Source organism: Lithobates pipiens, unplaced genomic scaffold, assembly GCF_037356315.1.
Source record: "Lithobates pipiens isolate NorthernLeopardFrog02 unplaced genomic scaffold, aLitPip1_a1.2 Scaffold_30, whole genome shotgun sequence".
In the NCBI taxonomy this organism is placed as follows: domain Eukaryota; kingdom Metazoa; phylum Chordata; class Amphibia; order Anura; family Ranidae; genus Lithobates; species Lithobates pipiens.
In genome coordinates this window covers 33,000,323-33,024,624 of record NW_027507791.1, presented here as the reverse complement: position 1 = coordinate 33,024,624, position 24,302 = coordinate 33,000,323, and the positions used below count along the sequence as shown (strand labels likewise).

The 24,302-nt window shown below is 49.4% G+C and overlaps 1 protein-coding gene across 1 annotated transcript; it reads right to left on the bottom strand.

The window, feature by feature from the left end:
• Positions 1–5,277: 5,277 nt before the first annotated feature.
• On the bottom strand, positions 5,278–22,432 carry CCT3 (chaperonin containing TCP1 subunit 3). Its single transcript, XM_077463978.1, has 14 exons — positions 22,273–22,432; positions 20,011–20,072; positions 19,883–19,933; positions 19,732–19,794; positions 18,122–18,218; positions 17,912–18,029; positions 16,419–16,605; positions 15,013–15,162; positions 14,787–14,919; positions 13,320–13,401; positions 13,046–13,226; positions 11,966–12,211; positions 6,375–6,506; positions 5,278–5,661 (listed from the first exon to the last, which is right to left on the bottom strand). Exons 1-14 carry the CDS (start codon positions 22,298–22,300, stop codon positions 5,278–5,280), a joined length of 1,914 nt encoding a protein of 637 aa, XP_077320104.1. The 5' UTR covers positions 22,301–22,432.
• Between the last annotated feature and the right edge of the window lie 1,870 nt (positions 22,433–24,302).

Sequence of the window (24,302 nt, the reverse complement as noted above, 5' to 3'; positions counted from 1 at the left end):
ATGTTAAAAAACTTTTATGTTAAAAAGGGGACACTAAAATGGTAGAATAGAATATGGTTAACAATAAAGATAGGAGTGTTACTATTTTTGCGTTGGGTAGGAGAATTAAAGTATTTGGGACATTAGGTTAATGGAACATAAGTTTTTCGTTAAAGACCTCGTTGATTGTGTTGCATTCGATCTCCACACGATGTGTTAGGACGGAAGTCGGTTAAAAATTGGTTAAAAAGCAATTGAGGTCCAAGTCTATGTTCATTCCATCAGGTTGCAATGTTTCCATATTAAAAATCCATCTGGTTTCATTTTGGGAAATTTTCTTGGTCATATCTTCTCCCCTCCAATGTCCTTTGATTTTATCAATTGCATAAAATATCAAAAGGAAAATCAAAGGACATTGGAGGGGAGAAGATATGACCAAGAAAATTTCCCAAAATGAAACCAGATGGATTTTTAATATGGAAACATTGCAACCTGATGGAATGAACATAGACTTGGACCTCAATTGCTTTTTAACCAATTTTTAACCGACTTCCGTCCTAACACATCGTGTGGAGATCGAATGCAACACAATCAACGAGGTCTTTAACGAAAAACTTATGTTCCATTATCCTAATGTCCCAAATACTTTAATTCTCCTACCCAACGCAAAAATAGTAACACTCCTATCTTTATTGTTAACCATATTCTATTCTACCATTTTAGTGTCCCCTTTTTAACATAAAAGTTTTTTAACATATAAGTTTTTTAATATACATGTTTTTAATATATACATTTTTTAATATATATGTTTTATATATTGATAGCTTTTTATACATACGCATATTCCATATATTCCATATATCCTTATTTACGTACATTTTGTACACATTCCCTTATTGAAACTTTGCCATCACAACTGAGGACGAAAGAGATTTTTTCTCTTCCTCTAAATGTATCAAGCATTCTAGTCCTTGGGTAACATAGCATATAGTCTAATATTTTAAAAGTAATATACCAGATTGGAGACAATGTCTGTCAAATATAAATTTTCTATCCAAACATTTCTGGAACCCAACCAGCCTCCTTCACATTTGAGATGAAGTCTAACATAAATTTAATTTTAATTTCAATTTAGGCATTACCGATTTAATTTACCTTCAGATTCCATAATAAGACTGGTTCCCCTTTTAGTATTCCTCCTTCCTTCAAATTTCTCCTTTAATTTTCAGTCTTCTTTTTATAGTTTTTTATGGTAATTTTTTTAGATACTGTCAATACAACTTTAAATTAAAAAAAATTTTTTTTAATTTTTTTTATAAATATTGCCAAACTATTGTCATTTCATAAATACTGTCAAACTATTGTAATGGCTATATAATTTAGTTATATTATTTTTATTTTTATTTTATGGTTACATCAATTTATGTGTGTGCATAAAGGTGTTATAATAACATATATTCCACTTATGTAGGAATAGTGCCCAATCTGCGTTTAACAACATTATACTAGCAGCAGGCATAATGATATACTGCCTGCTGGGCCGGCATAACAATAGGCTTAGCATTGACAATTCCCTCAGCCAACATGGTGGCTGGGCCGGCATAACAATAGGCTTAACATTGATAATTCCCTTAGCAAACATGGCGGCTGGGACCCCGCACATGCGCGATTGGTTACTATACCCTATAAAAGTGGAAAGGTGTATGAAGATGGCCGCTCCAGATGACGTCTGAATGACGAAACGTGTAGGGCGTGGCCAGATACGTACACCTTCAGCACAAACGGCGTGTCAGCCGAGTGGATGTTCCGAACGCTTTTAATACAATACGTGTTTTTTTCGTACTAAATGTGAGTATTTTTAAGGTTGTTTCAAATAAACTGAGTTTCAAACATACTACACCATGGGCAGTCCTCTTTTCTATCACATGTAAACGAGGTACAACATCCCCACGGAAGAACGAGGGATCTCCCCAGCAGCATAGCAGAGACAGCCCAAGAAGCGACACAGTGGCTTATACTGTGGAGGCTGATCCACCCCGGACGGGGTCATATCTCTGGTGAGAGCAAAATCCATAAACGTTCACTGCAAACGTTCACTGCGAACGAATATCAAAGTCACTTTCTTCACTTACCTTTTTCACCATCAAATATTCGTTTTATGTTTAAATATTAATTTTAAACTTTATTCAATTGGACTTTCACATTTGACTTGTCACCGCAAGCTTTTTTTACTTTCTGGACTTAATTTTTTATTTTTTATTATTTTTTATCTTTATTCAATTTTTTATCTTTATTTAATTTTCTATTTTTTCTATTTTCATATTGTGACATTTTTGGCATGTTCTGAGATTTGACACAGTGTGTTCACACCCACCATCCCACCAGTATTCACGTTTATACAATTTTGATTGTTCCCCTTGTGTCCATTCATTTGGTTGTGCTACAATCACAGTCACAAGCACCTTTAGTAGTTTTCACTATTGAGTATTGATTGATTCATGATAGTTTTACTAATTATTTATCTAAATATTTATCTATTCATCTTTACCTAATTTGAGTGGACCGTACAGTTTTATTGCATTCACTAACTAGCACGCTGGAAAATTTATATTCACTTTGCATTCACTATTTAATAAGGATTAACCCCCAGCACTTTATCATTTATTGATTTTACTATTCAGTCCATCAAGGTTTCTCGCTGGTTTTAAAAAATATTAGCCAGCAAGCTGGAAAATTTGTACAATTTTATTTTATATTATATTATTTTATATTTTTTAGTGAGTTTAATAAGGTATAGCGCCACATCTATTCTTCTTTTTTCACCTATTTGACTACTCTATGCCATGTTTCTTAGCACTGAGGGCATGGGTGTTCAAAGATGGCCGCGGTGGGCTGACGACGCGATTTGCGTCACCAGTGCATGTCTGTTTAACACTTCCGGATTTCTTACAGAGCAGCGGCACCTGATTCTCGTCCCGCAACTCGGCGGTGACGTCAGACGCCGCCGAGTCGGGGAGGGCTTTATAAGGCAGTGTCACTCTGCCCTCCTCTCTGTGTGAGATGGTCGCTTAAGGGACAATGCGTTCGTCTGTGTCCCTTTGTTTGGGCCCCTTTTTTTCTCCTACATGTTCGGGTAAGATTCTTTGACCATTTTTATTGTGATTCGGGGGCTTATAGTCATACCGGTCAGCCTCTGAATCTATGACCCCTTTAGATCAGGGATAAGCAATTAGCAGACCTCCAGCTTTTGCAGAACTACAAGTCCCATGAGGCATAGCGAGGCTCTGACAGCCACAAGCATGACACCCAGAAGCAGAGGCATGATGGGACTTGTAGTTTTGCAACAGCTGGGAGGTCCGCTAATTGCAGATCCCTGCTTTAGATCAACAAAATCTTTTTTTGTTGATCTATTTCAAATAGATTTCTTGGCTTAATTTTCTTTTTATAAAATTCTTTCACTTTTTAGATGCCTGACTCAGCCAACATCCGGTCGGCACTTGTTTGCTGACGTTTTTGTGCTTGCATTTGGGCCATTAGCATTTCAGCTAATTTTTTCCTGCATCCATTCTACCAAAACGACTGGCCCCATTTAACCACTTGCCGCCCGCCCTATAGCAAAATGACGGCGGCAAAGTGGTTGTAATATCCTGACCAGACGTCACATGACGTGATCAGGATATTAAGCCCCGGGAGCGCGCATCACGGCGATCGTTGTTGCGGGGTGTCTGAACTACGATCTCGGTAAAGAGTCTCTGACGGTTGGCAGTCGGCAGTTCCAGGTATGGCGGGGGGGGGGGGGGGAGCATGTGGTAGGCTGCTGGTTGGCAGTTCCAGGTATGGGGGAGGAAAGCATGTGGTAGGCTGTAGGTTGTTAGTTCCAGGTATGGGGGGGGGGGGGGGGGGGGGGAGGGAAGCATGTTATAGGCTGCTGGTTGGCAGTTCTAGGTATGGGGGAGGAAAGCATGTGGTAGGCTGCTGGTTGGCAGTTCCAGGTATGGGGGGAGCATTTGGTAGGCAGTTCCAGGTATGGAGGAGCATGTTATAGGCTGCTGGTTGGCAGTTCCAGGTATGGGGGAGGAAAGCATGTGGTAGGCTGCTGGTTGGCAGTTCCAGGTATGGGGGGAGCATTTGGTAGGCAGTTCCAGGTATGGAGGAGCATGTTATAGGCTGCTGGTTGGCAGTTCCAGGTATGGGGGAGGAAAGCATGTGGTAGGCTGCTGGTTGGCAGTTCCAGGTATGGGGGGAGCATTTGGTAGGCAGTTCCAGGTATGGAGGAGCATGTTATAGGCTGCTGGTTGGCAGTTCCAGGTATGGGGGAGGAAAGCATGTGGTAGGCTGCTGGTTGGCAGTTCCAGGTATGGGGGGGGAGCATGTGATAGGCTGCTGGTTGGCAGTTCCAGGTATGGGGGGGGGGGGGGGGGGAAGCATGTGGTAGGCTCTTGGTTGGCAGTTCCAGGTATGGGGGGGGGGGGAGAAGCATGTGGTAGGCTGCAGGTTGTTAGTTCCAGGTATGGGGGGGGGAGAAGCATTTGGTAGGCTGCTGGTTGGCAGTTCCAGGTATTGGGGGGGCATTTGGTAGGCTGCTGGTTGGCAGTTCCAGGTATGGGAGGAGCATGTGGTAGGCTGCTGGTTGGCAGTTCCAGGTATGGGGGAGGAAAGCATGTGGTAGACTGCTGGTTGGCAGTTCCAGGTATGGGGGGGGGGGGGGGGGGGGAGAGGGAGAGCATTTGGTAGGCAGTTCCAGGTATGGGGGGGGGGAGCATTTTGTAGGTTGCTGGTTGGCAGTTGACCAGATGCTGTCACTTTAAGAATGGGCAGAGTGCTCATCTTATGTAAGCTCTGATTGGTTCACACATCTTATACCAGGCTCACCTTTCTTTACTGTTGGCAGAGAAGGGAAAGAAAGAGGAAAATGTGCAGCTAAAAAGGAGGGTGGGATCAAAGAGAACCCGTTTCTTTGGTTCAAGCCATGGAGTCTAGTGGAGATGTACGGACAGCTTCCCCCCCCCCCCCCCCCAAATCTACTAGATCCTAAGAGGATCCCATGTCTGCCCAGCCAATAAGAAGTGTCCACATCACCCAGGCAGCGATATGGACCCCTTAAAAAAAAGGACCCCTTCACCTCTGCAGGGAAGTAGATAGAAGATTCTGGACCAGAGCATCAAAGGACCATAAATGAGGACAATTAGGGCTCATTTACACTGGTGGCAGCCCTTGCGGCCCCTCCGTGCTCTCCACGATCAGACAGACCCCGATACAGACTACAAAAAGCAAGACAAAAAAAAACCCCTCAGACAGTCAATGTGAATTCCAATGAAGTTTTATTAGGGAGTAGAGGGTGACGGTGTATATCAAGCAACCCCCCCCCAAATCAAGCGCCATGTCCCCCCCCCTCCCCACCTCAAACAGTATATCCTCGAACAGTAATAAATACAAAACAAAGCATCTGCTGCAGGACCAGGGTATTATAGAGAACGTGCTGAAATGTGGGACGCCCGCCTGCGTGGTCTGCTCAAGTGCCGCATCGGCCTCCGGGTGGGTCTGCCAAGTCATGTGACCTGCGTCCCCGTTACGCCCCTCATTCCTGGGATTCTCTGGGGCCTGTGCTGCCCTGTTGTGGTCGTCACCCTTCCTCTTGTGGCCGGATACAATGTCGTCGATGCGGAGAAGCAAGATGGCGGTCTGTGCAGAGAGGGGGGGGGGGGGGGGTGTTTGATGAGACAAAACGTCACAAAAAAAAAAAATTAAAAAAAAAAAAAAAAAAAAAAAAGTGTTCCTCATTGTGCGGGTTTTCTAATTTACCAGAAACACTGAACTTTATACTCATCTCCCCCTAATATGATCAAACTACACACAGAGGAATTAGAGTGTAAGCTCCTCTGATATAGAGACTGATGTGATTGGCTCAGTGATCTCTGTACAGCACTGTGGTATATGTCATAGCTATATAAATGTATAGTAATAATAATAGTGTGTGACTGTGGGGGAGGGGACATTAGAGTGTAAGCTCCTCTGTACAGAGACTGATGTGACTGGGGGGGGGGGGGGGGACAGAGTGTAAGCTCCTCTGTACAGAGACAGATGTGACTGTGGGGGGAGGGGACATTAGAGTGTAAGCTCCTCTGTACAGAGACTGATGTGACTGGGGGGGAGGGGATATTAGAGTGTAAGCTCCTCTGTACAGAGACTGATGTGACTGTGTGGGGGGAGGGGACATTAGAGTGTAAGCTCCTCTGTACAGACTGATGTGACTGTGGGGGGAGGGGACATTAGAGTGTAAGCTCCTCTGTACAGAGACTGATGTGACTGTGGGGGGAGGGGACATTAGAGTGTAAGCTCATTTGGTGCACAGGATATAGACGGTTCAGTATTCTGTAGGTGTTTTCTCCACTCACCTCTACTGCAGTTTTGTAAGTTTGCAGTTTCACTGCCAGCGGCTCCCAGATTCCAAAATCCTTCATGTCAGCCAAGACGCCGGCCTCCCCATCCACACCCCAAGTCTGATAGCCCTCCTGGGTGTGCTTCGCCTTTAAGAAAAAAAAACACAAAAAAAAATACAATTCATTGATTTAACCTCTTTTCCTTGCAATAGAAGATCAAACAATGTACAAAAGTCTGTGCCCAGCACCCCTTAAAAGTGGAACTAAACCCTCCTAATCCTTTTTTCAGCCAAGGAAGCCGCCATCTTGGCCTCTGTTTCATCCTTAATTGCCGCGATGCTGCACATGTGATCAGTTGTGACTCCAGCCATTTGATGCTTCGACAGTTTAGTTGACAAACACAAGCAAAAAAAAAAAAAATGTGACAGTTAGCAATCCCCGGCATGCTGGACAATTAAAAAGCGATGGGTTTAGTTCCACGCTGGACTCGAAGAGGAAAATGTTTAAGCAGCCTTTTAACCACTTGCTTACTGGGCACTTAAACACCCTTCCTGACCAGACCAATTTTCAGCTTTTGGTGCTCTCACACTTTGAGGCTGGGTTCACACCGCTGCGGGGGGGGGAGATCCGGATGTGATTCGCACAGCAAATCACATCCGATCTCCCTAGCGATGCGAGTTCAGCCATACAGATAGTAAGGCTGAATTCGCATCGCTCCCGCAGAAAACTCGCACGGGACCCTTTTTTTTGGTCCGCAACAGAATCGGATCGCATGGGTGTTCACACCATGCGATCCGATTCCTGTGCGAGTCGGCAGATCGCACTGCGATATGCAGACGGATCTGGGGGTGTCATTAACCACTTGAGACCCGCACTACGTCATGTGACGTCATGGGGTTCCGGTGGTTATATCTAAATGATGCCTGAGGCCACAGACATCATTCAGATATTGCCGTTTTCAGCCGGCGATTCCCTACATCATAAGAATGATCATAGTGGCTGTTCCGCCGCTTGATCGTTCTTACGGGCGGCGGGAGGGGACGCCCCCCCCCCCTCCGGTGCTTCTACCGACTCAACGTCTCCATCGGTGAGTCAGTCACAGGATCCGCCGGCCCCAGCAAGTAATCAGAGATTTCCGGCAGACTAGATTGTCCCCAGAGTCTCTATGATCGTTCGGAGGCCGGGCGCGATCTTATGACGTCACGCTCGGCCTCGGTATTCAAATTAACGGCGCCGATCTGGCTAGGAAGCCATGATCTTTTTTTTTTTTTTTTTTTTATTCTTTCCAGCCTAGAGGTGAGATATGGGGTCTTATTGACCCCATATTTCACTGTAAATAGATCCGATCATGCCATATTCCTTTTACAAGGGATGTTTACATTTCTTGTAATAGGAATAAAAGTCATCAATTTTTTTTTTTTTAAGTGTAAAACTAAAAAAAATAAAAATAAAATTAATAAAAAAAAAAAAATAAATTTTTTAAACGCCCCTGTCCCCGTGAGCTCGCACACAGAAGCGAACGCATACGTAAGTCCCGCCCACATATGAAAACGGTGTTCAAACCACACATGTGAGGTATCGCCGCGAACGTTAGAGCGAGAGCAATAATTCTAGCCCTAGACCTCCTCTGTAACCCAAAACATGTAACCAGTAAAAAATTTTAAAATGTCGCCTATGGGGATTTTTAAATACCAAAGTTTGGCGCCATTCCACGAGCGCATGCAATTTTGAAGCGTGACATGTTGGGTATCTATTTACTCGGCGTATCCTCCTTTCACATTATGCAAAAAAATTGGGCTAACTTTACTGTTTTTTTTTTTTTTTTAAGCATGAAACTTTTTCAGAAAAAAAAACGCGTTCGAAAAATTGCTGCGCAAATACCGTGCGAGATAAAAAGTTGCAATGACCGCCATTGTATTCTCTATGGTCTTGGCTAAAAAAACATATATAATGTTTGGGGGTTCTATGTAATTTTCTAGCAAAAAAATTTGGAATTTTACATGTAGGAGAGAAATGTCAGAATTGACCTGGGTCTGAAGTGGTTAACATATCATTGACACTCCCAGCCGTCCGCATAGGGCAGTGTGAACTGCCGGCGGGAGTAATGCGATGCGGGAAAACGCCACGGATTCGCGGCGTTCCCGCATCGCAGCGGTGTGAACCCGGCCTGAATGACAATTACTCAGTCATGCAACACTGTACCCAAATGAATTTTGTGTCCTTTTTTTCCCACAAATAGAGCTTTCTTTTGGTGGTATTTGATCACCTCTGGGGTTTTTATTTTTTGCGCTATAAATGAAAAAAGACCGAAAATTTTGACAAAAAAAACGCATATTTCTTTGTTTCTGTGATAAAATTTTGCAAATTATAATTTTTTTTTCATAAATTTTGGCCACAATTTATACTGCTACATATCTTTGGTAAAAATAACCCAAATTAGTGGATATTATTTGGTCTTTGTGAAAGTTAGAGAGTCTACAATCTGTGGTGCGAATCGCACAAAATTGATCACATCTGATGTACTGGTGGCCGATCTCGCTTCTTGTGACCCGAACAAGTCAGGAAAGTACAAATACCCCCCAAATGACCCCTTTTTTGAAAGTAGACATTCCAAGGTATTTAGTAAGAGGAATGGTGAGCTTTTTGATGTTGTCATTTTTTCCCACAATTCTTTGCAAAATGAAGATTTTTTTTTTTTCCTCACAAAATTTTCAATGTAATAGGTTATTTCTCTCACATGGCATGTGTATACCACAAATGACACCCCAAAATACGTTCTGCTTCTCCTCCTGAGTATTACGATACCAAATGTGTGAGACTTTTACACAGCCTGGCCACATACAGAGGCCCAATATTGAAATAGCACCATCAGGCGTTCTAGGAGCATAAATTACACATTTCATTTCTCAACCACCTATTACAGTTTTGAAGGCCCTGGAGCACCAGGACAATGGAAATGCCCACAAAGTGACCCCACGTGGCACTGACGACACGTAGCACTGACAGATGGCGCTGGAGGCAGATGGGGCTGGCACTGGCAGATGGTGCTGGCTATTTGCTCTGGCTAATTGCTCTGGCAAATGGGGCTGGCAGATGGCACTGCGGCTGGCAGGTGGCACTGGCAGGTGGCACTGGGGCTGACGGATGGCACTGGGGCTGACGGATGGCACTGGCAGGTGGCAGTGGCACTGGGGCTGGCGGCACTGGGGCTGGCAGGTGGCACTGACGGATGGCGCTGGCAGGTGGCACTGGGGCTGATGGATGGCACTGGGGCTGACGGGCGGCACTGGGGCTGACACTTAGATCGCTCTCCCTCCTCACACGCTGTCTCTGTGTGAGGAGGGAGAGACACGGCAATGGGAGATGATCTCATATGTTTACATATGAAATCATCTCCCATTGGCAGCTGCGATCGCGCTGTGAACGGCCGCTTTGATTGGCCGTTCACGGCGATCTGTATTTGCCTGTCTCCGGGAGACACGGCAAATACAATACTTCCGCGATGCGCGCCCCCCGCGGCGCGCATTGTGGAAGTAAACACCAGGCCGTCCAGGGACGGCCAGGCGAAGGAAGCCGCCCGCTCTAAGGCCGTCATTCGGCTATAGGGCGGGTGGGAAGCGGTTAATTGCCATTGCTCCCCTTCTACAAATATATCTTCCCTTGTAGCAAAAAATGATGCAGCCATTTGTTAAAGACTTTTGCACAGTAATTTGGACACTTTCATGTTATATAAAGTTGATTGCACTTTGAGACAGCTTGGCGGGGCACATGTACTGTACCGTGGGGTCCGGGGACACCAAGCTTGCATGGGGGGGGGACAACCCTGGGCCACCTCTAGTAGAAGTTTTGGCCGGCCAGTGCCTATGGCTCACCTGTACTGGGGCTCCAAAGTTGCCATTTGATCAACTGCACTTTTTTTTTTTTTTAGATTACATTTAATTTATTACTCTCTATAATAATAAAATGTATCTCTCTCTCATTCATATATATATATATATATATATATATATATATATATATATATATATATATATATATATATATATATATATATATATATATATATATATATATATATATATATATATATCTCAACACATACACACCCCCTCAAAATTTCCACTCGCAGTAGGCGAGTGGAAATAATCGGAGGGCGAGGGTGGAGCCTCATCAGGGAAGGCAGGGGGGGGGGTTGAACAGGAGCAGATTCTCCTCCCAGCCTCCATCATTCTCTTAGCAGGGCCTAGCATACAGCGGGAGACGGGGTGCTGTGTGTAAGTCAGTGAAAAAGTGTCATTCGTTGGGTTTTATTTATTTTTTTAATGCTAAATTTAACCAGTTAAAGGACCAGTCGCCGCAGTTGTACTGCGGCGGGTTGGCTCTCCTGGGCGAATCGCCGTCATTGTACGTCAGCCGCTTTAAGACCACTAGGGGGGGCGCGTGCCGTCCTGTTAGGGGAGGAGACAGATCTGCTGTTCCTAGTGATTAGGAACAGCGATCCCTCTCCTCCTCCAGTCACTACACCCCCCCCCCCCCACACAGTTAGATGCACCTCCCTAGGGAACATTTAACCTCTTGATTGCCCCCTAGTGTTAACCCAGCTTACCTGCCAGTGACATTTATACATAGAGCTCTGATCGCTGTATAAAAATGTCAAAGGTCCCAAAAAAAAAAAAAAAAAAGTCAACGACCTGTCTGCCGCAATTTCGTGAACACGACGAAAGAAGAGAGAGAAGAAGACGAGGAAAGAAGAGAAGAAGAGAGAAGACGACGAAGAAGAGAGAAGAGAGAAGAGAGAAGAAGACGAAAGAAGAGAGAAGAAGACGAAAGAAGAGAGAAGAAGACGAAAGAAGAGAGAAGAAGACGAAAGAAGAGAGAAGACGAAAGACAGAAAGACAGAAAGACAGAAAGACAGAAAGACAGAAAGACAGAAAGACAGAAAGACAGAAAGACAGAAAGACAGAAAGACAGAAAGACAGAAAGAAAGAAAGAAAGAAAGAAAGAAAGAATCTATCCCTTATTTTGTACATGTGATAACTTTTGCGCAAACCAATCATTCGCTTATTGCGATTTTTACCAAAAATATGTAGAATACATATGGGCCTAAACTGAGGAAGAAATTGTTTTTTTTGTATATTTATTATAGCAAAAAAAAATAAAAAGTTCCCCCCCCCCCCATTTTGTTTGGGTGCAATTGTCAGTTAAAGTGACGCATCTCAAAAAAAAAAAAAAAAACGGCCTCTTTATTAAGGGGGCAAATCCTTCAAAAAAGTTAATATTTAATGCTGTATTAACCTAACAAGGCAGTGATGTGTACAGCGCCTATAGTAGCCAATCATATTTTATCACAGTCAGATCAATTGAATACGTTTCTATGTTGATCTGTGCTACAAACAATAGTAATAGATGATCCGCCCCCATTTTGCATACAAGCTCTGCCCATGTCGTGAATGCTGCGTCCGTGGTGTGCCCTATTGAGTGGAAATGCACCTGTAGGTGGAGCCATGTTTGACCCAATCAATAAAGCTTGGTGCAGTTTCAGGTGGTGGTGGTGGTGGTGGTGTGCAGCTTAAGTGTTTGTGGTGTAGTCGTAGCCGGACCCTCACCCTCAGAGAGGTGAGCACCCGGATGGTGCTGGCTCCGCAGTTCTGGATCAGCGTCCTTGGAATGACCTCCAGGGCATGGGACACGGCGCGGTACGGCCACTGGTCCACCCCGGTCATGACCTTGGACTTCTCGGTGAGGATGTGTGCCACGGCCATCTCCGACGCTCCTCCTCCTGGGACCAGGTGCGGGTCGATCATGACGTTACGGCAGACCTGCATGGCGTCCTGGAGGTTACGCTCCACCTCCTGCAAGAAGAACAAACATCAAAAAAATATCTGAGCTATGGGGGATTTACCAACATTCTATATCCTGGAAGTCTAGGAGGACCTGTCCTGAGGAAGCCGTGCTCAGACAAGGCAAGGAGAGGGCAAAGGACATGCCAAAGGATTGTCTGTGGTCTGATCTTTTAGTGGCCACGACTTGTTCTGCAAGGGGGTCAGGCAGCCATATTGGTAGAGGCAGGACTTTTCTTCCTCATGTCATAGCTTCCCCCCCCCCCCCCCCATCACTGGTGCTCTGAAGACTAGAGAGCAGACGATCGAGGTGGAGGAAGCACCGACCTACACAATGGATCAAGCAGGGGAGATCCTTGCACTGCAGGTCCTCTGGTACAGCTTCCCCTCCAGCAAGGAGATCAGTGAGCAGTACAGTACTGACAAATCAACAAATCTGAGGCAGATCTTCCACTGCAGATATACAGCGGTCGCAGGGCCATAGCTTGGGTGCCAAGGTTTTAACCACTTGCGGACCCGCAACGCAACTATGTAGTTGGCATTCAAGCAGCAATATTGGGGCGATACCTGCAGGGATCACCTCGATACCACTTTTTTTTTTTTTTTGAGCTGGAGGGTCGGTTCTCTTGTGAAAGCAATCCTAGTTGGCAACTAGCCACTGGATTGCCTTTACAAGCAGTGTGGGGGGGGGGGGTGGGGTGGGATGTTGGATGCAACACACTCCCAGCACAAAGATCTGGGGAGCCGTCAAAGACTAAACCTTGGTAGCTGGGGGGGATCATGTGACCCACCAAAAGCGCCAAGCCTTTCCAATTTACTAAAAAGAGAACTCCGGTAGCCACTTACAGCCAGGATCTCCTTGCTGGCCCCGCGCAGGACGATGGTGCAAGCCTTGGGGTCCTTGCATTCTGTAATGAAGGTGAAGTATTCATCTCCGATCTTTTTGATCTCGAAAAGCCCGGCGCCCGTTCCCACGTCCTCTTCCCGCAGTTCCTCCGTGCGGCTGGCAATGCGCGCTCCGCAGGCTCTGCGCAACAAAAATCAGCGCCGTCACTGACATGTATGGAAAGGGTTACCTGAGCGTGCCGCCTCCATCCTGGTCCCTGGGGAGGGGGTGTACCTGGCTATACGGTTGTTGTCGGTCTTGCGGACTCGGCGGATGGCGGTGATGTTCGCTTTCACCAGGTAATGCTGAGCGAGATCTAAGAGAAAGCAGATCAGAATTATATGTATGTGACAAATACTATTCTACCAAGAGAATATTAAACTAGAGGCACATATATTCAACTTAAAGCTGAAGTTCCCTGGTTCCTCCCCTGCTCATTCACATGACAATGACATTTTTAAATAAAGCTTTTACAATTTTCATCAAACACCCAGTGACATCACTGGGTCTCTGTGCTTCTCTAGGCAATTCAGGTAGGTTACGGCTTGCAGGAGCAGCCAGCAGGGTGCTGTGAAAACATCACAGCACCCTACACCTCAGTACTCTTTTTTTCAAGAGCCCTCAGCCAAGTGGGAGGAGTTATGCAAAGACCACAAGGCCTTGATTGGGTGGGTGTCAGTCTGGAGAAGTGGGCGTTCCTAGGCAGGCTGAATTTGCATAGGTAATGCCCACATGTGAGGCTATAATGCAAAGAACTGAAATCCAAAAAGGTGTGGGCCAGGAAATCAGTCCGTGACATGGTGTGGGGCACATGCCCCTTCCGCCCCCCTCCCTTATGCCAGCTTTTATGAAAGGGGTGGGCCAGGAACAGTCAGTCCACGATACTGAGTCTGGGGCACATGCCCCCTCCCTTTATGACTCCATTAAAAAGGCCAGGGCCAGGAACACTCAGTCCATGACAGTGTGTGGCACATGCCCCTTCTGCCCCCCCTTCGATAAAAGCAGCGGGGCCAGGAACAGTCAGTCCATGATAACGAGTCTGGGGCACATGCCCCTTCTGCCCCCCCCCCTCCTTATCCATGAAAGGGGCAGGGTCAGTCCATGATACAGAGTCTGGGGCACATGCCTCTTCTGCCCCCCCTTTCCTTATCCATGAAAGGGGCAGGGCCAGGAACAGTCAGTCCATGATACAGAGTCTGGGGCACACGCCCCTTCTGCCCCTCCCCTCCTTATCCATGAAAGGGGCAGGGCCAGGGTCAGTCCATGATAATGAGTCTGGGGCACACTCCTTCTGCCCCTCCCCTCTTTATCCATGAAAGGGGCAGATCCATGAAAGGGGCAGGGCCAGGAACAGTCAGTCCATGATAACGAGTCTGGGGCACACATCCCTTCTGCCCCCTCCCCTTCCTTATCCATGAAAAAGGCGGGGCCAGGGACAGTCAGGCGGGACATCCTCCAGCCAGGAAATGAGGTGGGGCTCTGACTGTCTGATGCAGCTTTCTAATGCACATTACGAGAAGCTCACAGTGTGCAGTGAAATCAGAGGAAGCCGTTTCACCAAGCTGGTACGTCTGTGCAAGAACGAAGTTCAGCTTTAAAAAGCATCACATTTTTCCCTATTTAGCCCGGTGCAGATTATGAAATACAAGACCCAGGTGCACCCCTATTAATAATGTGCCGCCCCTCCTCCCCCCTCCTCACCGGAGATCCCCTTCTCAGTGATGACCACATCCGGCTTCAGTCTGACGATGTCCTCGCAGATCTGCTGGATGTACTCCTCCTCCAGCTGCAGGATTCGGGAGAAGTCCTCCTCCCGGGTGATCTCGATCTCCGTCTGCCGGGAAGGGCGACAAAAGACCGGCGTTACAAAAAACTTTAGGCCTCACCGGTGCCGGCAGAACCAACAGCGGCCACCCGCCGCCCTCACCTGGCTCTCTCCTTTCTTATACTCCAGGTTACAGTCCAGGAGGACGATACGCGGGTTCTTGATCAGACGCTTCATCTTGGGGTGTGTGACGTCTTTGTTCACCATGACGCCGCGCAGAACCTGCGAGTCCTCGATGAAGCCGCCTGGAATCTGCAGGACACAAAGAGGGCGACAGAAAATGTAAAATTGGAAGAGTTTGCTTAAAGTGTTAGTTCACCTTTACCGAAAAAAATAAATAAATAAAACAAAAAATAAAACTGCCTGTGCAAGTACAGGGCTGCCCCTTAGGTGGTGCTTTCAGTTTAACCATTTCCCCCGCCGCCTCTCCAGTTCTGGGAGGGCATCCATGGGTGTCCTCCCAGAACCACGCCTCCCACCCGCCCTCCGGGGCACGCTTTGTGACCACTGGGTCCTTAGGACACAGCAGATCAGAGCGCGGCAGGGAGGGGGGGGGGGGCGCCGAGATGGCAGAGCGCGGCAGGGAGGGGGGGGGGGGGGGCGCCGAGATGGCAGAGCGCGCCAGGGAGGGGGGGGCGCGCCGAGATGGCAGAGCGCGCCAGGGAGGGGGGGGGCGCGCCGAGATGGCAGAGCGCGCCAGGGAGGGGGGGGGGGGCGCGCCGAGATGGCAGAGCGCGGCAGGGAGGGGGGGGGCGCGCCGAGATGGCAGAGCGCGGCAGGGAGGGGGGGGGCGCGCCGAGATGGCAGAGCGCGGCAGGGAGGGGGGGGGCGCGCCGAGATGGCAGAGCGCGGCAGGGAGGGGGGGGGGCGCGCCGAGATGGCAGAGCGCGGCAGGGAGGGGGGGGGGGCGCGCCGAGATGGCAGAGCGCGGCAGGGAGGGGGGGGCGCGCCGAGATGGCAGAGCGCGGCAGGGAGGGGGGGGGCGCGCCGAGATGGCAGAGCGCGGCAGGGAGGGGGGGGCGCGCCGAGATGGCAGAGCGCGGCAGGGAGGGGGGGGCGCGCCGAGATGGCAGAGCGCGGCAGGGAGGGGGGGGCGCCGAGATGGCAGAGCGCGGCAGGGAGGGGGGGGCGCCGAGATGGCAGAGCGCGGCAGGGAGGGGGGCGCCGAGATCGCAGAGCGCGGCAGGGAGGGGGGCGCCGAGATCGCAGAGCGCGGCAGGGAGGGGCCAAGATCACACGTAAAACAGGCTTGCGAGATCGCGGCAGGGAGGGGCCCGAGATCGCAGCAGGGAGGGGCCCGAGATCGCAGAGTGCGGCAGGGAGGGGAAAAGGAGAGCCGATAACTGGCAAGGCTGACAGTATATGCTACAGCGATAATACAAAAAAAAAAAATTATATAGGATTTTAACCTGGTCCTTAAGTGGTTAATAATTTTAAAAGTCAGCCAATCACAGCCTTCCTAAGTACCACCAGACAAGGGATGTGGACCTTCTCCGCTCGGCACTGACCTTCTCCACCTTGGCGTACTTCTTGATGTCGATCTCCTTGCGTCCGTTCTCCTCCAGCGCTACGGTCTTGACGGCGTCCAGAGCGATGTTGCAGGCCATGTCCGCCCAGCGCTTGATGGCCTTGGTGTTAATGGCGCTGTTGATGATCTTCAGCATCAGTTCTCGGTCATTGATGTCCACAGGGGTGCTGCGGGGGATGGACAGATATCATGAGTGAGGCCTGGAGGACTTTGGTTTTACACAGAATGGGGAAAAGTTAAAAGCTTTCTCTGAACCCACTAGGGAGATTTCTCCTCACTTCCTGTGACACCTGTGCATAAAAAAAAAAAAAAAAAAAAAAAAATGTGTGTGGGGTAGAGCTGTGGTCACTAAGACAGGAAGACACAGACAGCAAAAAACTTTTTTTTTTTTTTTTTTAAAGCAGACCTTTCCCTGTGCCATGAAAATGAAGAAACTAATAAATGTGACACACTGGGGAGGGAGGGTTGGGGGGACGCCAACAAGTGTGACACACTGGGAGGAAGGAAGGAAAGGATGGGGGACGCCAACAAGTGGGACACACTGGGAGGAAGGAAAGGATGGGGGACACCAACAAGTGGGACACACTGGGAGGAAGGAAAGGATGGGGGACACCAACAAGTGTGACACACTGGGAGGAAGGAAGGAAGGAAAGGATGGGGGGCACCAACAAGCGAGACACACTGGGAGGAAGGAAGGAAAGGATGGGGGACACCAACAAGTGGGACACACTGGGAGGAAGGAAAGGATGGGGGACACCAACAAGTGTGACACACTGGGAGGAAGGAAGGAAGGAAAGGATGGGGGGCACCAACAAGCGAGACACACTGGGAGGAAGGAAGGAAAGGATGGGGGGCACCAACAAGTGTGACACACTGGGATGAAGGAAGGAAAGGATGGGGGACACCAACAAGTGTGACACACTGGGAGGGAGGAAGGAAAGGATGGGGGACACCAACAAGTGTGACACACTGGGAGGGAGGAAGGAAAGGATGGGGGACACTAACAAGTGTGACACACTGGGAGGAAGGAAGGAAAGGATGGGGGACACCAACAAGTGGGACACACTGGGAGGAAGGAAGGAAGGAAAGGATGGGGGACACCAACAAGTGGGACACACTGGGAGGGAGGAAGGAAGGAAGGAAGGGAAAGGAAAGGAAAGGATGGGGGACACCAACAAGTGTGACACACTGGGAGGGAGGAAGGAAAGGATGGGGGACACCAACAAGTGTGACACACTGGGAGGAAGGAAGGAAAGGATGGGGGACACCAACAAGTGTGACACACTGGGAGGAAGGAAGGAAAGGATGGGGGACACCAACAAGTGGGACACACTGGGAGGGAGGAAGGAAGGAAAGGATGGGGGACACACTGGGAGGGAGGGATAGAGACACTAACAAGTGGGACACACTGGGAGGGAGGGATGGAGAGACCCCCAAAACGCATGGTAAGACTAGCGCGTTCCTCCGGGGTACCTGAGCTCCTTCAGAGCGCTGATCATGTCATCCAGGGCCTTGCGATAAGCGCTGATAATAATAGTCGGGTGCATTTGCTGCTCCAGGAATTGCTCGGCGACGGACAGCATCTCTCCAGCTGCAAAGACAGAGCACAGGCTCAATATATATTCTCACCCCCTCCCCCTCCCGTACCCCATGCCCTCCTCCCTGTGTGCCCGTCCTCCTCACCCAGAATGATGACAGATGTGGTCCCGTCTCCCACCTCCTCGTCCTGGGTACGGCTGATCTCGATCATGGATTTGGCGGCGGGGTGCTGCACCTGGATCTACAATGGAGAGAGAAAAGCGGGAACCTTCTTATATGAGGACATGTGTAATAGAGGAGGGGGGGGGAGGGGACGCCACACCCATCTCTGTGTTTCTGAAAGGGAAACAACTGGATCGGCATCAGAACCCGCCAATCCATTCCCGAGTCTTCATCTCTCCTTGTAATGGGAAGAGATCAGCACTGTAAACTGTACCATGTGATCACTGTGATGACCAATCACATGCTACCCCGCCCCTCGGATTATCTGGGCACGATGTCTCCATGTACCCAACACATCGGATCAAGTATGGCTCATAAATGACACGGGGCGCAGGCGGACGGGGGCCGCGGGGGGGGTAAATAAACGGCAACTGATTATCCACTGAAAACCCTACTTTATTATGCAAGCGGCTAACAAAGTCCTGCCTGTAGGACGCCCGGGACTTACAGGGGTGACATCCGGATGATACGTGTCGCTACACATCTGCCCGGGGTAGTTTTGTTACTGCCAGCCATGTACTCATGTAAAAGCAATCCTTGTGGCTAAATAGCAGCTGGATCACTTTTACAAGCAGGGAAAGGGAGGGAGGGAGGGAGGAAGGAAGGAAGGAAGGAAGGAAGGAAGGAAGGAAGGAAGAAAAGGGAGGGAAGAAAAGGTAAGGAAGGGAGGGAAGAAAAAGTAAGGAAGGAAGGAAGGAAGGGAAGAAAAAAGGAAGGAAGGAAGGAAGGAAGGAAGGAAGGAAGGAAGGGAAGAAAAAAGGAAGAAAGGGAAGAAAAAGGAAGGAAGAAAGGGAAGAAAAAGGAAGGAAGGAAGGAAGGAAGAAAGGGAAGAAAAAGGAAGGAAGGAAGGAAGGAAGGAAGGAAGGAAGGAAGGAAGGAAGGAAAGGGAAAGAAGGGAGGGAAGAAAAGGGAAGGAAGGGAGGGAAGAAAAAGGAAGGAAGGGAGGAAGGAAGGAAGAAAAGGGAAAGAAGGGAGGGAAGAAAAAGGAAGGAAGGGAGGGAAGAAAAAGGAAGGAAGGGAGGGAAGAAAAAGGAAGGGAGGGAAGAAAAGGAAGGGAAGAAAGGGAAGAAAGGGAGGAAAAGAAGGAAGGAAGGGAGGGAAGAAAAAGGAAGGGAAGAAAGGAAGGAAGGGAGGAAAAGAAGGAAAGAAAGAAAGAAAGAAAGAAAGGGAGGAAGAAGGGAAAGGAAGGGAAAGGAAGGGAAGAAGGGAAAGGAAGAAGGGAAAAGGAAAGGAAAGGAAAAATAAAGATTGATTATAGTGTGTACTAAAATTCATAATTCGTTAAAGCGTTTTTTTTCCCCCACCAAAAATTTGAAATAAAAAGCTACATAAACAGCGTGTGACATAAAAAGTGTAACACCACTCACCATTTTATTCTACAAGGCCTCGGCTTTATAAATGATAAATAAATGAGGGGTGCCGAGTAACTGACACACAAATGGTGATTTTTACACGCAGGAGAGGAATGCCGGATTCGGCAGGGAGGAGGGTGAACAGAAAACAAAGGCGGCGTGTTTATAGACACCGCTCACCTCTCGGAGGATGGCGTTCCCGTCGTTGGTCATCACAATCCCGCCCATCGGGTCCAACAACATCTGAAAGGAAAATACAAAAACATCATTGCCTGATGAAGAAGAAATGATGGCCCAAGCAGAGATCTCCCTCCAGACGTGTGGCCCTTACCTTCATCATGGCGCGGGGCCCCAGGCAGGTGCGGATGATGTCGGCGATGGTCTGTGGAGGACACACACGGTCAGGACACGTACGGTTAGCAGTGATTGGACGGTGGACAACAGAGAGAGGAGGATTACCTTGGCCGCATTGATGTTCCCGGTCTGGACCTTCCTGCCGGACTCCCTCCTTACATTCTGACCTGAAATACGAGACTGTCAGCGAGACGCTATCAATTTCCCCAGACCCCTCCTATCCGGGGGAGGCGGTGCTCAGACCTGCGCTCCTCCAGCTGGTTCAGAACTACAAGTCCCATGAGGCACTGCAAGGCTGGAAGTTACAAGCATGACTCCCAAAGGCTGAGGCATGATGGGACTTGTAGTTCCGCACCAGCTGGAGGCCCCAGGTTGAGCACCCTGAGCCCTAAGACAGGCAACCTGGGGGCCCCTCCAGCTGTTGCGGAACTACAAGTCCCATCGTGCCTCTGGGGGTAATTCTAACTGTCGGCCTTGCACTGCCTCATGGGAAATTTAGTTCCTTGTTCTGCCCCTCCCCCCCATTCATAATACCAATCCCTGTACTGTGGACCCCAGGGGACCCCCCACCCGCCCTACAGAGTCCCCTGTACAAGGAACCCCACATCTGTGATTCCACCCACCATCACTACACTGGAGGGGCCCTCAGGGGCCACACACAGAGACCTCTCAATTATGAAGCCATCCACCCAAAACAGTGCGGCCCTCAGGGGCCCCACATTAATGACCCCACCACTTCCATTGGTGTGCTGGGACCCCACATTAATAACCACCTCCTGCCTTCCCTGGGGGACCCTTAATTATAAGACCACCCAGGGGCCCCTCATTCCCGATTCAACCTTCTCACTTGCCCCCCCCCCCCATATTTACACCATCCCTGCCTTCCTTCTGGCCCTTAGGGGCCCCTCAATTATAAAGGCACAGGGGCCTCACATTGTACAAGGACCCCCCCCCCCCCGATTTAAAACCAGCCACCGTTTTGCTAGGGGCTCTTAATAAGGATGCTGCCCACCTGCTCTACACAGTGGCCCCCAGGGGCCACATATTACTCTGCCACCCCCCCCCCCCTTCATTTATACCACACCTGCCTCCTATTACTGTACTGCGACCCCTCCGCCCCCCTATTTACACCACCGCTGTGGCCCCCCAGTTATAATGCCGCCCACCTCCCGTGTATAGCGGCCCTCAGGGGCCCCACATTCATGGATTCCACCACTTGAATGGGTTACAGTGACCCCACATTTATACAACCCCTCCCCCTTTCCTGTGGCCCTCAGCAGCCTTCACCTATGTTGGCACCTACCTGCCCTGTCCAGGGGGGCCCTCATGTACAAGTCCCACATCCTGCCCATTAGGGGCCCCTCAATTATAATGCCGCTCACCTGCTCGGTACATCGGCCCTTAGGAGCCCCACATTTATAGCACCCCCCCAGGCCCTTGGGGACCCCTCAATTATGATGCCACCCGCCCCCCCTCCTGGGTATAGTGGCTCTCAAGGGCCCCAGTCACAATTCCACCACTTGAATGTGATAGTGGCCCCACATTTATACCACCCTCCTGTCCTGTGGCCCTTAGGCCCCCCCCCTCCCCATCAACTAGGTTGGCACCTACCTGCCCTGTCTAGGCACCCCTTGTGTATAAGCCCTGCCCCCTAGGGGCCTCTCGTGCATAAGCCCCACCCACTGCCCCTTAGGGGCCCTCAATTATGATGTCACGCACCTGCTCTGTAGAGTGGCCCTCAGGAGCCCCACATTTATACCACCTCCTACTTTGGCCCTTGGTTATGATGCCACCCCCCTCCTGTGTATAGTGGCCCTCAGGGGCCCCAGATTCATGATTCCCCCACTTGAATGTGACAGTGGACCCACATTTATACCACCCCTCCCCCTTTGCTGTGGCCCTTAGGGGCCCTATCAACTATGTTAGGATCTACCTGCCCCCTAGGACCCCCCCTGCATAAGCCCTGCCCTTTAGGGGCCCCCTGCATAAGCCCTGCCCCCTAGGGCCCCCTGCATAAACCCCACCCCCTGTGGAGCCCCTCATGTATAAGCCACCACCCTGTATCCATAAGCCCCATCCCTTAGGGGCCCCTCATGTATAAATCCCAACACTTTAGGGGCCCTCATATATAAGCCCCACTCCCTGCCTTTTTTGGGGCCCCTCATTCATTCTGACAACGACCTGCCCACATTTATTGCCCCGCTCTCTATAGTGAGAGTGGCCCTCAATAGTCGCACTGCTCCTTGCCCGTCACTGTGGCCCTCAGGGGCCCCTCCATGTCACACATAGTGCCCAGTCATGACAAGCCCGGTGTGGGCCCTCTCACCCCTCCCCCCGGCACAGGGGCCCCACAGGGCGGACACTCACTGAGCACGAGTACCGGGCGGCCCATCATGGTGGCGGAGATTTGGGGATCGGCGCAGAGAAGCTTCTGGAGAAAGAAAAGCGCTGATCCGACTCCTCCTGAGCGCACACTAACTACGCAGCTCCGCCGTCTCAGCCAATCACACCCGACGCCGGCGCGCCTCCGCCAATCCCTGGCCGAGGGGCGGGGCCACCGGGGCTAGGCTGAGCGAGCTTGGTTGACCCCGCACCATCCGTTGGAAGCCGCATGGCAACCATTGGCCCAGCGCGCAGGCGCGGTCACGACAGGGCGCGCTGCATGCCGGGAGGTGTAGTCCAGGTTTGAGGAATTGCCTGGCTATAGGCCGCTCAGGGGCATGCTGGGAGTTGTAGTTTTTCCTGGTCTCCTCTCTCCTGTTATTGGCTGTTGGTGACACTTTCTAATGACTAAATTAGGGCAGAGAGGGAGTGAGGGTGAGGGGTGGGGGAGAGCTAATACAAATACATGGGGATGGAGGAGAGCTAATACAAGTACATGGAGATCAGAGGAGACAATACAAGTACATGGGGATCAGAGGAGACAATACAAGTACATGGAGATCAGAGGAGACAATACAAGTACATGGGGCTCAGAGGAGAGCTAATACAAGTACATGGTGGTCAGAGGAGACAACACAAGTACATGGGGATCAGAGGAGACAATACAAGTACATGGGGATCAGAGGAGACAATACAAGTACATGGGGATCAGAGGAGAGCCAATACAAGTACATGGGGATCAGAGGAGAGCTAATACAAGTACATGGGGATCAGAGGAGACAATACAAGTACATGGGGATCAGAGGAGACAATACAAGTACATGGGGATCAGAGGAGACAATACAAGTACATGGGGATCAGAGGAGACAATACAAGTACATGGGGATCAGAGGAGACAATACAAGTACATGGGGATCAGAGGAGAGCTAATACAAGTACATGGTGGTCAGAGGAGACAATACAAGTACATGGGGATCAGAGGAGAGCTAATACAAGTACATGGTGGTCAGAGGAGACAATACAAGTACATGGGGATCAGAGGAGACAATACAAGTACATGGGGATCAGAGGAGAGCCAATACAAGTACATGGGGATCAGAGGAGACAATACAAGTACATGGTGGTCAGAGGAGACAATAAAAGTACATGGGGATCAGAGGAGAGCTAATACAAGTACATGGTGGTCAGAGGAGACAATACAAGTACATGGGGATCAGAGGAGACAATACAAGTACATGGGGATCAGAGGAGAGCCAATACAAGTACATGGGGATCAGAGGAGAGCCAATACAAGTACATGGGGATCAGAGGAGAGCCAATACAAGTACATGGTGGTCAGAGGAGACAATACAAGTACATGGGGGTCAGAGGAGAGCCAATACAAGTACATGGGGATCAGAGGAGAGCCAATACAAGTACATGGTGGTCAGAGGAGACAATACAAGTACATGGGGATCAGAGGAGAGCTAATACAAGTACATGGTGGTCAGAGGAGACAATACAAGTACATGGGGATCAGAGGAGACAATACAAGTACATGGGGATCAGAGGAGAGCTAATACAAGTACATGGTGGTCAGAGGAGACAATACAAGTACATGGGGGTCAGAGGAGAGCCAATACAAGTACATGGAGATCAGAGGAGACAATACAAGTACATGGGGATCAGAGGAGACAATACAAGTACATGGGGATCAGATGAGAGCCAATACAAGTACATGGTGGTCAGAGGAGACAATACAAGTACATGGGGGTCAGAGGAGAGCCAATACAAGTACATGGGGATCAGAGGAGAGCCAATACAAGTACACGGGGATCAGAGGAGAGCCAATACAAGTACATGGGGATGGAGGAGAGCCAATACAAGTACATGGGGATCAGAGGAGAGCTAATACAAGTACATGGGGACCAGAGGAGAGCTAATAGAAGTACATGGGGGTCAGAGGAGAGCCAATACAAGTACATGGGGATCAGAGGAGACAATACAAGTACATGGGGATCAGAGGAGAGCCAATA

Excerpts from the sequence above, each read along its gene's own strand:
- CCT3 (XM_077463978.1), bottom strand. The coding sequence starts at position 22,300 with ATGATGGGCCGCCCGGTACTCGTGCTCA. Across the intron at positions 13,402-14,786 it reads CACTGAGAAGGGGATCTCCG|ATCTCGCTCAGCATTACCTG; the intron begins GTGAGGAGGGGG and ends GCTTTCTCTTAG. Across the intron at positions 5,662-6,374 it reads CTTACAAAACTGCAGTAGAG|ACCGCCATCTTGCTTCTCCG; the intron begins GTGAGTGGAGAA and ends CTCTCTGCACAG.